Raw genomic sequence first — 12,935 nt, forward strand, 5'->3', positions numbered from 1 at the left:
CCAAAGCCATTGGCAGGAACGTCCCATGTTCCCCTTTGCAGCATTGTTCGGGGTGTCTGAACCGGGATGGGCAAGGGACAAGACAGAGACGCAGGTTGTGTCAATGACTACACTTGTGGCTAGAAAGCTGGAAGTCTGATAAACCTCCTACCTTCGAAATGTGGTTGAGAGAATTTGGAAATGTACTCCATCTGGAGAAAATCAGGTTTACCTTGTCTAACCGAGAGAGTGTTTTATAAGATTTGGCAACCAGTCATTAGCCTGATGGATAAACTTAAGTGAAATATACTCTGTCTTAACATTCATGTATGCTGTATTACCACCTTGTTGACTTGCCGTCCACCTTCTATTGTGTTATTTTGAAGGTGATTGTTGTATACTGCTCAATTATAAAATCAATAAAAATATATTGAAAACTAAATAAATAAATAACACCATCTGAGCCCAAAAAAAAAAAAGAAATGTGTGTGAAAAAGAGCTGAGCTGATATTAAACATGAGGATTTATTCAAAAATACAGAGTCAGGAACAACATCTAGACACACATTACCTCTCAGCAGCAGAAGAACATCCTTTAAAGTTTACAGGAATATCCTTCGAGTCGTTGCTCTTTAGAGACACACAGCTGGGTTCAGGTCCAGGAGATTCTGGCCTCTTATTGATCCTAAAAGAAAAACAATAAATGTAACAGCTTCATGAGACAGAAAGGAAAAACTGGAAATATTAAATTAAAGACATGATGAACAATCTCATAAAAATAATGTACTCACTCTTTGTCACATAACAGTCTTTTGTTAAAGTTTACACGGATATCCTTCGACATGTTGCTCTTTAAGGAAACACAGCTGGGTTCAGGTCCAGGTTCTGGATTAGTTTCAGGGTTATGTCCAGCTGAGCCTGGTACGCCCCACAGCTCTGGGCTTTAAAACAACACACACAGAGGTATGAGTGTGAATAATGATGGAGCAGTGATGTGAGTGCTGAGCTGTGACATGGAGATGAGTCATGGACAGTTAGAGATGGTCATCTCAACTCTGAGCTTTGGTCTGGCTCTCATGTTCCCCACACAGAGTGCTTTTAGAGGGAGGCACTCCCTCCTCTCTGTCCTCACACTGATCCATGCTGCTGAAAACATCCAGATGAACAGAATCAACTTTTTGGGGAGTTACTGCATGATTGAGCATCAAGACACTTTTTAGTATTTTACTAATTTCTGAAGCATTTTACCAACTTTGTTCAAATTGAGATTTTGAGTTTGACTGTTGCTGCAACACCAGGATGTTACTACAGAATACACTTTATATTGTGTTCAATTGGATGTTAGTCCAGTGGTCTTAAACTGACACACCTGCACCTGGATTCATTCTGACCAGATTTTAGCCCAACAGTGTTTCATACTTCATACATCAGACACAAACTCTGCAGCTGTCATTGTGTGCAGTGTGTGTGCAGCAGGACACCGTGTCCTATGAGTGTTATACTACAATAAACAGAGCCTGACCGCGGGCATACAGAGGGCAAAAACCCACTTATGCTCTAAAGATGAAGTTCTGTTTCTCTTCAAATGACCCTCAGAGGTCATTAAACACATCACAGATTACCTCAAGAACAACAGGCTGAAGAACATAAAAACAAACGCAGAGTTTCTGTCTGATGGTTTGAACATGAAACAGGAATTATTGAACAAAAACGGACAGTTTACTAACTCTGCGGAATTTATGATCTAGCATCAGCACATTCACCTACAATACACGAATGAATATCACCAGTTAAACTGAAAAAGGAAAATAACCTGCATACAAATCCGACAGCAGACTATAGCGAACGAGCAGAGAAATGCATTTTATAGATGAAATGTTGGCAGCGACTTCTGAAAAGCAACTCTTAGGCCACCCCTGTCTCACTGTCAGCAGGTAATGAACATCCACAGACTGGAAGACCGTTTCCATCACTAAAAAAAGGATCCATAACTCGAAATTTCGAGTTATTTTCTCGTAATTTCGACTTATTAGCAGTCAAAAGGGTTACTGACGCCCATTCCTACGAGCATCAGTAACTCGTAGGAATTGCAACATGGCGCCTGTGTTCGGCTTGGCCGCTGTTGCTGCTCCGTGTTTTTGCCGACTGCTTCAGTATATTATTTTTTATCTTCTCATCTCATCTGTGATATATCATGAAGGTCTAATTGCTACTCGGATCTACAGTTCACATACATTGTTGAGTATCAAAATATGTATGGAAAAAACTTTTGACAGCTGGCAGAGCTACCACCAGGCTTTCCCTCCGCCGTTTGTCTGCCCTCCTCCCTCTCCCGACTACCGGTACCTGTTCTTAGCTCCAAATAATAACCCAGGAGCAAGAACAAGGTTAAGGAGATCGTCTAGAAGGGGCTGTAGGTCTGGTGTCCAGGCTAAAAGGAAACGCGCCCGACAGAGGGGATTTCTTCCGCTCCATGGTAGAGAACGTCTCCGGTATTTGGTACCGGTTCCCCTCCAGGACGCGGATAAGGCCGATCGGTTACCACCTAGCCGGCTTTTCATCACGGGCGAACAGAACGATTACCTGGATCGGCGTCTTGTCTGGAGATGCGGGATGTTTTCACTTTGGCCTATCATTCTACAAGACCACAGTTCCACAGCTAGAGGTACCGGGAGACTACGTCCTCTTTCCAGGTGTCTGCTGTCAATTCCCCGTCAATCAGCTGTTGATGACGTCAGCCTGTCACCTCCGCTTCAGATCGCTCTCCTGAACGCTCGTTCCATAGCCAACAAATCATTTGTACTGAATGACTTTTTTAGCAGTAATAGTCTGGACTTCATGTTTCTCACAGAATCTTGGCAGCGGGAGAATGAATTCATCCACCTTAATGAGCTCTGCCCGGTCGGCTGTCGCTTCATTGGGACTCCGCGTTTGGACCGTCGTGGTGGTGGTCTGGTCGCTGTTCACCGAAACAATTTCACTTGCAGGACTATGGACTCTGAGTTTTTCCCTTCCTTTGAGTCACAACTTCTTAAGGTTGGTTCTTCAGATATATTTTATTGTGTTTTAATTTACCGCCCTCCCGGCCTCGCTGGTGTTTTCATTAAAGATTTTACGGACTTTTTATCTTCCATTATTAAACTGGAGAAAGTCTTAATGATTGGGGATTTCAACCTCCACGTGGATGATCTTAGCTGTAGCATGGCCTCTGACTTTTTATCCATTACAGACTCTTTTAGTTTCATTCAGCATGTCTCTGGACCCACCCATGTTAAAGGCCACACCTTGGACCTTGTGTTTTCTCTTGGCTTAGACATAACTAATGTCTGTGTTAAAGACGTACAAGTGAGTGACCATTCCTGTGTTACTTTTAGTCTTCCCTCTGTACGCACCACCTTCTAATCTCATGTTCCATAAGCGGTTCATAAATCAGGATGTTGCTTTGAAGTTTTCTAATTTGTTGGACCCTCATGCGATCAATGGCTGTACTGATGCTGATGTTGCTACACAGTGTTTTAATAATCACTGCTTGGAGATTTTAAATTCAGTGTCACCTATGAAATCTGTGATTGCTGCCTCAAATAGAGCTTATCCATGGATAAATGATGACATAAGGAAGGTCAAAAGAATCTGTAGGAAAGTAGAACGCCTTTGGAAATCAACCAAACTCGAAGTTCACAGGCTCCACCTTAGGGAACTTTGGGTTTCCTTACATGAAACCATAAAAACAGCCAGATCAGGATATTTTTCTCAGTTAATATCATCAAGCAAGAGAAATTCCAAGGTACTGTTTGACTCCATAAACTCTATTGTTTCCCCCGTGGTCCACCCAGTACCAGTGACCTCCATATCTGAGAGTGATGAGTTTCTGAATTTCTTTCTGGATAAAGTTAATAATGTCTGTATGAGCATTGGCTCTTCAATACCATCTGTTTGTGTCTCTGGGCCACCTCCCCCTCATTTACTGTCAGTGTTTAACCCAATGACCATACATGACCTTTCACTCCTGCTGGATAAAATGAAAATTACCACTTGTGCAAATGACATTCTACCTGCTGGGCTGTTTAAAAATGCTCTCTCTGCCATTGGCCGCTCTATTGTAGAGATATGCAATGCCTCTCTTTTAACAGGTGTGGTCCCTACGTTCTGTAAGCATGCTGTGGTTGAGCAGATATTAAAAAAGAGCAGTTTGGATCCAACTCAGCTTAAGAATTATAGGCCTATCTCTAAGCTTCCATTATTATCAAAATTCTGGAAAAAGTAGTTGCAGATCAGCTTACCACTTTTTTAGAAAAACATGAAATTTATGACAAATTTCAGTCAGGTTTCCGTAAAAGTCACTCAACAGAAACCGCATTACTTAAAGTCTCTAGTGACATTATGATGTCAGCTGACTCCGGAGCATCCTCAGTCATGGTTTTGTTGGTCTGCCTTTGACACCATTGACCATCCTGATTAACAGGCTCCGGGACGTAGTCTGTGTGTCTGGTCTGGCTTTGAAGTAGTTTCAGTCACACCTCTCCAACATATCTTTTAGTGTTTTTGCGAATCGGTTTATGTCACATTCTAAAGATCTGACATGTGGGGTACCGCAGGGTTCAGTTCTGGGTCCTATTCTATTTCTTTTGTGCATGTTACCTCTAGGACTTATAATTAGGCAGTACCCTGAGGTGTCTTATCACTTCTATGCTGATGATATTCAGCTCTATTGCTCTTTTAAGCCGATGGAAGTCCATAAACTGTCCTCTTTAATTAAATGTTTAGCTTCCATTGAACAGAGGCTTGGTGACAACTACTTACAGTTGAACTCTGAGAAGTCAGAAACATTAATTATTGCCCCCGACAACCAGATATCTCTAATCAAACAGCATCTTGGTTCTCTCGGCTCATCTGTTCAGCTGAGCCTCAGGTACCTCGGTGTGATCTTTGGTTCTGCCATGTCCCTACAACAACACGCTCACAGTTAATTAGGAGCTGCCTTTTTCAGCTAAGAAACATCTCCAAACTGCGAACTTTGCTGTCTGAGTTAGAAAAGGTTATTCATGCTTTAATTTCTTCTCGCTTAGATTATTGTAACAGCCTTTTTCTGTGTTTGAGCAAAAGGAATCTTGAGCCTCTTCAGTTAGTCCAGAATGCTGCTGCAAGGCTTTTAACTAAGACACCAAAAAGAGAGCACGTTACACCAGTGTTACGCTCATTACACTGGCTTCCAGTACACTTCAGAATTCATTTTAAAATCTTGGTACTGACTTTTAAAGCTTTGACTTGTGATGCCCCTGCTTACATTTCTGATCTTTTAGAGCCCCACGCTCCCTCTCGCAGCCTGAGATCTTCTCATCAAAGGCTGTTGGTAGTCCCACGAACTCGTTTTAAGACCAGAGGAGACAGATGTTTAGAGCGGTGGCCCCCAGGCTGTGGAGTGCTCTCCCTCCATCTTTACTTTGACTTGACTGTATTTATTCTTTTAAAAAGCAGCTTAAGACTCATTTATTTAGATTAGCTTTTAATTAGATTTGTGCTGTGTGTTTGATTATTTTATGTATTTCTGTTTTATATTACTGTGAAGCACTTTGTGGTTTTATCCTGTGAAAAGTGCTGTAAAAATAAATGGATTTGATTTGATTATTAACTTGGAATTTTGAGAAAACTAACTGTTAATCAGTAATTTACGTGAATGACGTAATTTCCTTGTTACCCGGAAGCTGAAGCCCTCAGCTACAAATGCTACAGCTAAAGATACCAGAATTACAGCCAGTCATAAATGCACAAATTGCAGATAATTTTCCGTGTGGCTTCAGAGATGATGAAATCCTTCTGTTATTAGCTGAATCACATGGCGTTAATATCAGCTAACGTACTCTCGAAAGTGCAGATTTGTTGCGATCCGGTTTTGAGTGCGCATTCTACGTAGATTACTGATTGGCAGAACTAACTCGAAATTTCGAGCTACTTTTCTCAAAATTTCGAGTTACAAGTCGAAATTTCGAGAATGGATCCTTTTTTGTGGCGGAAACGAGCTTCCATAACAGACTGATGGAGGCAGGAGAAGCTGCCTACAGTCATCAGTCAGTGGATCCACAGTAACATCGACTCTGAGCTGCTGATCATCAACTAACTGTTTCTGTCTCATTCCCAGACTCTGATCTCACATAAAACGAAGCAGATTTATGCTGAAACTAAGCTGCACACAGCTGATGTTAGCCAGGAAAATAGTACCGACTGCTAACATTACCTTAACATGGAGACGATCAACTGCGCCACAACATTCACGAAAGCCAAAGTAAAAGCAACGGAAGGAGACGATCAGAGAGGCGTTTGAGGGACGTTCAGAGTCAGGAACCTCAGAAACGGATCAGGCTGGAGTTTAATTCTGTTTTCATCTTTAGAAACATCTGGAAATAGTTATAAAAAATGCTGCGTAATAAAGAAAAATAGTGTAGATTAGTTTGAGTTGTGTTTAGCTGAGCTGTGTCTTTAATCAAATCTAAACTGAAGAGTTCATTTTGTGGAGGAGCAGCAAGACTTTCAGTGTTACTCTCAGAGAAAGCCTCCCAAATGTCTGTTGTCTTACTAGTGGAATTATCTGGAAAATGAACCAATTCTTATAAGCTGCTTTTCTATATGAGCAGTCAAAGCATTTTATACAGCGTGCTTCATTCACACAAGCACTTCTTTTTCTAACAATGCCACTATGATGGATGCATCGGAGAGCAAGTCGGGGTTCCATATCTTGCCCAAGGATACCGTGGCTGACTGGAGCAGCCAGGGATCAAACCTCCAACCTTCCAGTTAGTAATTCTACCTGCTGAGCTACAGTCTGTACTTCCTGAACAACACACCCTCCGTTTGTTTCTCCTCCTTTTTTGACCACAAAAATAATTCTAAAACTTTTCGTTATAAATACAAAAATGTTCTGTTCAAATGGCTTTTAATGAGCCTTATAAATGAAACAGTTTAAAAACATCGAACTACTAAATCAAGGGTAGCCTGAATTTACAGTCACACTGAACACAGCAAGTGTCCCTGCTCTCAGATACAAAATCTGCCTTTAAAAGTTAAGAGTAATGAAATCAGCAGTTCTGATTCTAGAATTTGTACTCTCACACACCACTTGTGCATTTTTGTTGTTTTGATTTACATACGTTGATATTGTGCTGTAAACAAATGATGAGAACATTTTCTAAAACCTTTGAGTGTCCATCAGGATCCTGTAGAAACAGCTTCCAGCTCAAACATCAATATTCTGAATTCTGTTTAGAAAGAAAAAGATTTCTAGAAAATTCTCTAAAGAATTCATCATCGGTTTTGTTTTCTACTATTTTTTTGAAATGTCCCTCTAGCACAGATTTCTTTAGTCACATGTCTTTCTGTGTCTTCCATACAAACATTAAACATGCAAACACTCAACACAGCAACACTGAAAGCATTTGAGTGTAACTTTCATTCAAATTAAACTTTATACACAATTACAATAATGGAAAAAATGACTAAATATTAAAACACTACAACCACTGAAGAAAGAAATAAAACCAATCACAATCAACAACAGAGTACGATAATAGAACAATAGAAGAGACATATCATACAATTCATATACGTTCATGTGATCTCTACATTCAAAAAACCCAGTAACCTTCAATCCTTCATTTAAATTACATTTCAATTCCAGCTGGCAGCTGTTGGAGTCAAACTGTTAAATGTTGTCATTGTTACTTAAATTTGTAAGTCTTAGTTCAAGCAGCAGGATCAAAGACATTCCTTTGTTTCCTCCGCAACCAGTCTGCTGGTGGGGGACATCCCCAATGTGAATCATAGTTCACATTTTATTATGGGGACATCCTATCTGAAGGTTCTGTTTTCTTGGTTAATAAGCTTCCTGCTTTTATTACCCTTTTGGTGAGCAGGATGTCACACAAACGCACCTCCAAACACAAATACACACACACACACATTCAAGCACATGCATATACACACACACATACATAAGGAGGTCTGGTTTCTTCGCCAGTTTTCAAGGAGGGTTAAGGATGGTTTCTCCACTGAAAGGAGGTTTTTCCTCCGCCGCTGAGGGCATTGAGCGTTTGGTTTCTCCACCAATATGTAAGGAGGCCAGAGCTCTCACTGGTGCCTATTTTGTGTGTGAACGAGATGAAATACATTGCAAAGTATTCAGTGGGCAGCACGTAGTATGTAGATCATTGAAGGAAGAAAGTAATGAGTTTGTGCATAAAGCAGATGAAACAGTGAGTGTGAATGTGTCTGACGTCACTGTGTGTGTGAGCCACAGAGAGGAGTGAAAGACAAAGTCAAACATCCAAACTCAGCCTGCAGTTCTGTTCTGTGATTCTACATTTGACTATCCGTTGAGTTTGGTGTGCACTTCTGCTTTGTTCAGATGCATTTAGATACATCACCTCCACTCTCCTGTCTTTCCTTCTCTACCATTGCCTCCTAACTGGGGATGGGTACCGGTATCCGGTGCCATTATGGCACCAGTTCTGACATAAACGGTAGTAACCAGACCAAAAAGCAGCGCACATTTCAGTGCTTTTTTTCCTGAGATGTCATACACTTTGGATTCTAGCCAATCATTTTACGTTTCCGAGGATAGTAGGCGGGTCCAGGTACGTACGTTCTTTTAGAGCAGAGCTACAGATTAAAAATGTCCAAGGTGAAGCGGTCAAAAGTCTGGCTGTACTTCACAGAAAAAGATGCAAACTCAGCAGCAACAAGTGCTTCAAGCTGATACTGTGATACTGTCAAAGGAGGTAACACCTCAAATCTGATGAATCAGGGTGGCTGTAGCTCAGGAGGTAGAGCTGGTCACCTACTGATCGGACGGTTGATGGTTCGATCCCAGGCTCCTCCAGTCTGCGTGTCAAATATCCTTGGGCAAGATACTAATCCCAACTTGCTCATTCTGATATTTTCCTTTAAAATTTGATGGTATAATTCATCTGAGTTTACACTTTATCTGCATAAATACAGAAAAACAGACCCAAACACCAGAAACCATCAGCAGAGAAAATCAGAGTTTTTCTCTGCTCTCTTTGCCACAGCCCATCCCAGCAGCAGCTGAAGCAGCTGACTGTCACAACACTGAATAACACTTTAGGAGGAATTTCAGAGGTCAGTAAAGCTCCAGTTTCAACATCAGTTAATTAATCATAGTTCATCACAAATGTTAACCTGGCTGGCACACATGTTATTGTTAGCCATTTAAATATTAGCAGTTAGCTGAGGCCACAAGAAGAAGAGGCCCTAGAAGAACAATGGATGATAAGATGAGATTTTCAAGACTAGGCAGAGACGTGTTTTCCTTTACTGTCTCTTACAGAGGAGGGAGCAGATACCAGACGAGGTCACGGAGGTACGGGGAGGATTCGCAGCAGACAGCAAGACTGCCACGTCCATGCGAGAGAGCCATGGCTACGATAATCTCTGTTTTTGTCTCACTATATAATGTTGTACAGCCCATGTGAGGGTTATCCTCTCTGTGGACCAGATGCTTGATTTCACACAGAGGTCCACCAACTGAATTTGATCAGTTATGGAACGATTTACCTCGACAGGCTCCTTCACTCGCTGCTTTTAAACCTCCTTTAAAACATACTTTTACTCCCTGACCTTTGACCCAGTGTGACATGTTGACTCACTACCTCAGACAGCTTAAAAATAGTCTTTTTGTTTTTTGGTGCTGCCTAAAAGAACCGTAAAATATCTGCCCTATATACAGTTATGTTCATATATTTTTGTACTACATCAGGAAACTCAAAAACATAGTTGGTAATATTTTAATCCTTATTTTTAAAACTGTTTTTGTCATTTTTCTTCTCCATTGCATCAAAAATCATTATTTACACTGAATAAATGAGTCAGCAGCTCTCTTACATTGTTGCTGCAGGTTCATTACTGAAGTCTGGAGGTTTTCCTTTGGACCAGTCACTCCTCACAGACACACAGCTGGATGCTGCAGATCCTGCTCCATCCTCTTCCTCCATCTTCTTGATGTCAGGGTGGAGTTAGTCTGAGAGGCAAACACACACACTCAGAGGTGCTGTTGTACTGGAAGCATCACACTGACGGGTTTCTAAAGTTCTCATTGATCATTTCATGGAGTTTCTGTGGTAAACACTGTCCTGTGACGTATGTGTTATGGTGAGGGTCATGAGGGCTAACCAGCCCCACTCCTTACTCCTCATGTTTCAGCCTGAAGCACAATAACAGCCTAAACCTAACCAGGAGGCTGTAACCTGAAAGGGACTTCATGGTTAGAAATAAAGGTTCAATGAAATGAAGCAGATCATAAAAACATGAGTTCCAACTTTAAAAGAAGCATCCACACGATGACGGCACAGCAGAGGAGCACTTTCTCTAACACACTGATTCAGTTCCACTGACACAAGGACACACATAGGAAGACACACACACACAAGCCTTTATAAGAAACAACACAATCATCTGCGCTTGACTTGTCAATCCAAGTCCTTAGCCCATGAGCCCGCGGTATCACACCACAGATATTCCCTTACTTTGAAAAAATAAAGCCAGTTTTCAGAACAGACCAGGGCCCTGTTTCAAGAAGCCGGTTTAGTGCAAACTCTGAGTAAGTATACCCTGAGTTAACGAAAACTCTGGGTTTTCGGTTTCACAAAGCGAGTTTAGATTAATTCTGAGTGAGTTACTATGACGACACACTCCGTGAAGCTAACCTGCCCCCTAGCAGGTTTACTTCAACTAACCCTGACGTTCTCCGCCTCTGTGTCGGAAACCTGACTGTAGGAAGTGTCAGACATGGCGTGCTCCTTCCTTGAAGAGCCAGTAGATCGTGAAGCCCAAATTCTCCGCAGAGCTCTCCGCCGGGAGAGAGTGATCAGAGCGCGTTTGGACATTTTATCATTTCCTGATGATTTTCTGTGCGAACGTTACCGTTTCTCAGCACAATCTATAATTTATTTGAATAACATCCTCAGGCCTAATATTGCTCATGTGACACATCGCGGACATTCTCTCAGTTCTGTACATATTATTTGTATCGCACTTCGGTTTTTTGCAAACGGGAGCTTTCTGTATAATATTGGTGACGCTGAGCACGTTTCCAAGGCTACCGTCTGTCGGGCAGTCAGGAATGTTACAGTTGCACTGAAACGTCTCCTGTACTCGTTTGTGGTGTTCCCCGGTCACAGACCCACAAGATTCATCAAAGAGGGATGCCACAAAATTGCAGGTAGCAGGATGAACAAAACTTAATTCATGATGTGGTGATACTTGAACTACTACTTAAATTTTACATTTATTCTCACGGTTCCCAGGCGTGATTGGCTGTACAGATGGCACTCACATTCCAATCATTGCTCCTTCAGTAAATGAAGGAGACTATGTGAACAGGAAGTCTTTCCACAGCATTAATGTACAGGTACATAGCTCCCTGTAGCATTTCAAACTAACAAATTATTTCATTATAGTAATGGATGCTAATTTGTGTTCTCTGCACTGTGAAGATCATATGTGATGCTGCCAACATTATCACAAATGTGGAAGCCAACTGCTCAGCCTCTGTGAGTGGTGGTGGTGGACGACCTCCACCTGTTTTTCGGGCCTCCGCTTTTTTCCTGTTGGCTATAACGGGTCACATTTGAGCATACAGAGTAAGCAAATATGTACTTGTAATGTGCTCAGATAATTTCAATAAGTGCTTACAGAGGGGAAATTAATGTAGCCTCTAACTGCAATTGATTTACATCCCTCGATCAATGTTTAAATTAACACTCACGCATTGACTCTGTCGGCTATGTTTTGCCGTGCATGCTCCCTTTCTTTTGCAGCTGAGGCTGTGTTACTTTTTTTCCGCAAAATTTGCATGTTATCGGCATATACTGCCATCAGAATTTCGGCCTCAAGCGCTGTAAAATACATTGACCGCGCCTTCTTTCCCTCCGTCTCCATGGTGACTCGCTTAATCTGTGCTCCACTAATCAGGGCTTTATGTATCCTCGTGCGCGCGTTTAACTTGGGGTTAAAGCAACTCCGCGTTGACTGAACTAATTGTTATCAGCCTTTCTGAAACCGAATATTCCGAGTTGGACAGTTCGGGGTTACTCAACCCTGAGTATCGTTTTTCACTCTGAGTTTTCTAAACCGGCTTCCTGAAATAGGGCCCCGGGGCCCGTTCTTCGTACCTCGCTAAGTAAGTTAGCTGGATTTGATTGCTGACGATTTCGCGTGATCTTGGGTCGTTCGGTTCCCCGAAGCTCATCCGGGACTTGCTGCCATAGCAACAGAGCCGTAAGCAGGTCCCGAGCAGGTTTACTTTATGTAAACAGGATTAGATCGCGGCCACTCAGGTATGTCCGCTTCATGTATACGAAAGCAACAGCGATATTTTACCACTGTTTCACCATAAATAAATAACATCAATGTAACTAAAGATAATGCAGCACCTGATCCTGTTATTGATTTCACACAGATACATACAGGTCATTTCCTAAAAAAGGGAAATGTACTATTAACATTCTATTACATGTATGTGATTATTACAGATGTAATTCATATTTCAGAGTAGTAATAGTAAATTACTTCGTGTAATCAAGATGAGAGACCACGGCTATAAAAGCGAAGGTGGATTTGGGAAGTCTGTCGCAGTCATATCCTGTCCGTTTACGCGAGCCACCCATTGTGGAAGGTGCAAGATTGATAAGGAGAGTCCTCAGAATCCAGCGTATATTGCGGGATAGACAGGATCCTTTAGCTCAGCGTGCTCATTGAGAGATATCGATTTTCCCGTGAGGGTATTATTTACGTAACCAACTTGTTGACGAGGGGGTGCAGGACCACCACCTGTCTTTTTTTGCTCTGCCCTTTTCTTGGTTGCTGTTATAAACAAACAAACAGATTATTTCAGGGTCTCTTTCCAAGAGACTAAAAGCAATATAAGTGATAAATATTACCATTCTGTAG

At 41.7% G+C, this 12,935-nt stretch overlaps 1 protein-coding gene across 28 annotated transcripts in view; it reads right to left on the reverse strand.

Moving 5' to 3' along the window:
* The window catches only part of LOC113021481 (NACHT, LRR and PYD domains-containing protein 12-like), a 225,297-nt gene that overhangs the window by 123,213 nt on the left and 89,149 nt on the right, over positions 1–12,935 (reverse strand). For 3 of the 28 annotated variants that reach the window (XM_080300614.1, XM_080300613.1, XM_080300612.1), the window contains exons 2-4: positions 9,870–10,005; positions 770–919; positions 550–663 (exon numbers count right to left, since the gene is read on the reverse strand). The exons of 19 other annotated variants lie outside the window; for them this stretch is intronic. In XM_080300614.1, coding sequence (XP_080156740.1) covers positions 550–663; positions 770–919; positions 9,870–9,979 — 374 coding nt within the window. In that variant the 5' untranslated portion in view covers positions 9,980–10,005. Of the gene's footprint in view, positions 1–549; positions 664–769; positions 920–1,031; positions 5,787–6,210; positions 6,320–9,869; positions 10,006–12,935 lie in introns of those variants that run through there. 6 more of the 28 variants (XM_080300611.1, XM_080300619.1, XM_080300610.1 and 3 more) reach the window with 4 other exon arrangements.

The sequence above is a fragment of the Astatotilapia calliptera genome, chromosome 4 (assembly GCF_964374335.1).
Source record: "Astatotilapia calliptera chromosome 4, fAstCal68.1, whole genome shotgun sequence".
Lineage (NCBI taxonomy): Eukaryota > Metazoa > Chordata > Actinopteri > Cichliformes > Cichlidae > Astatotilapia > Astatotilapia calliptera.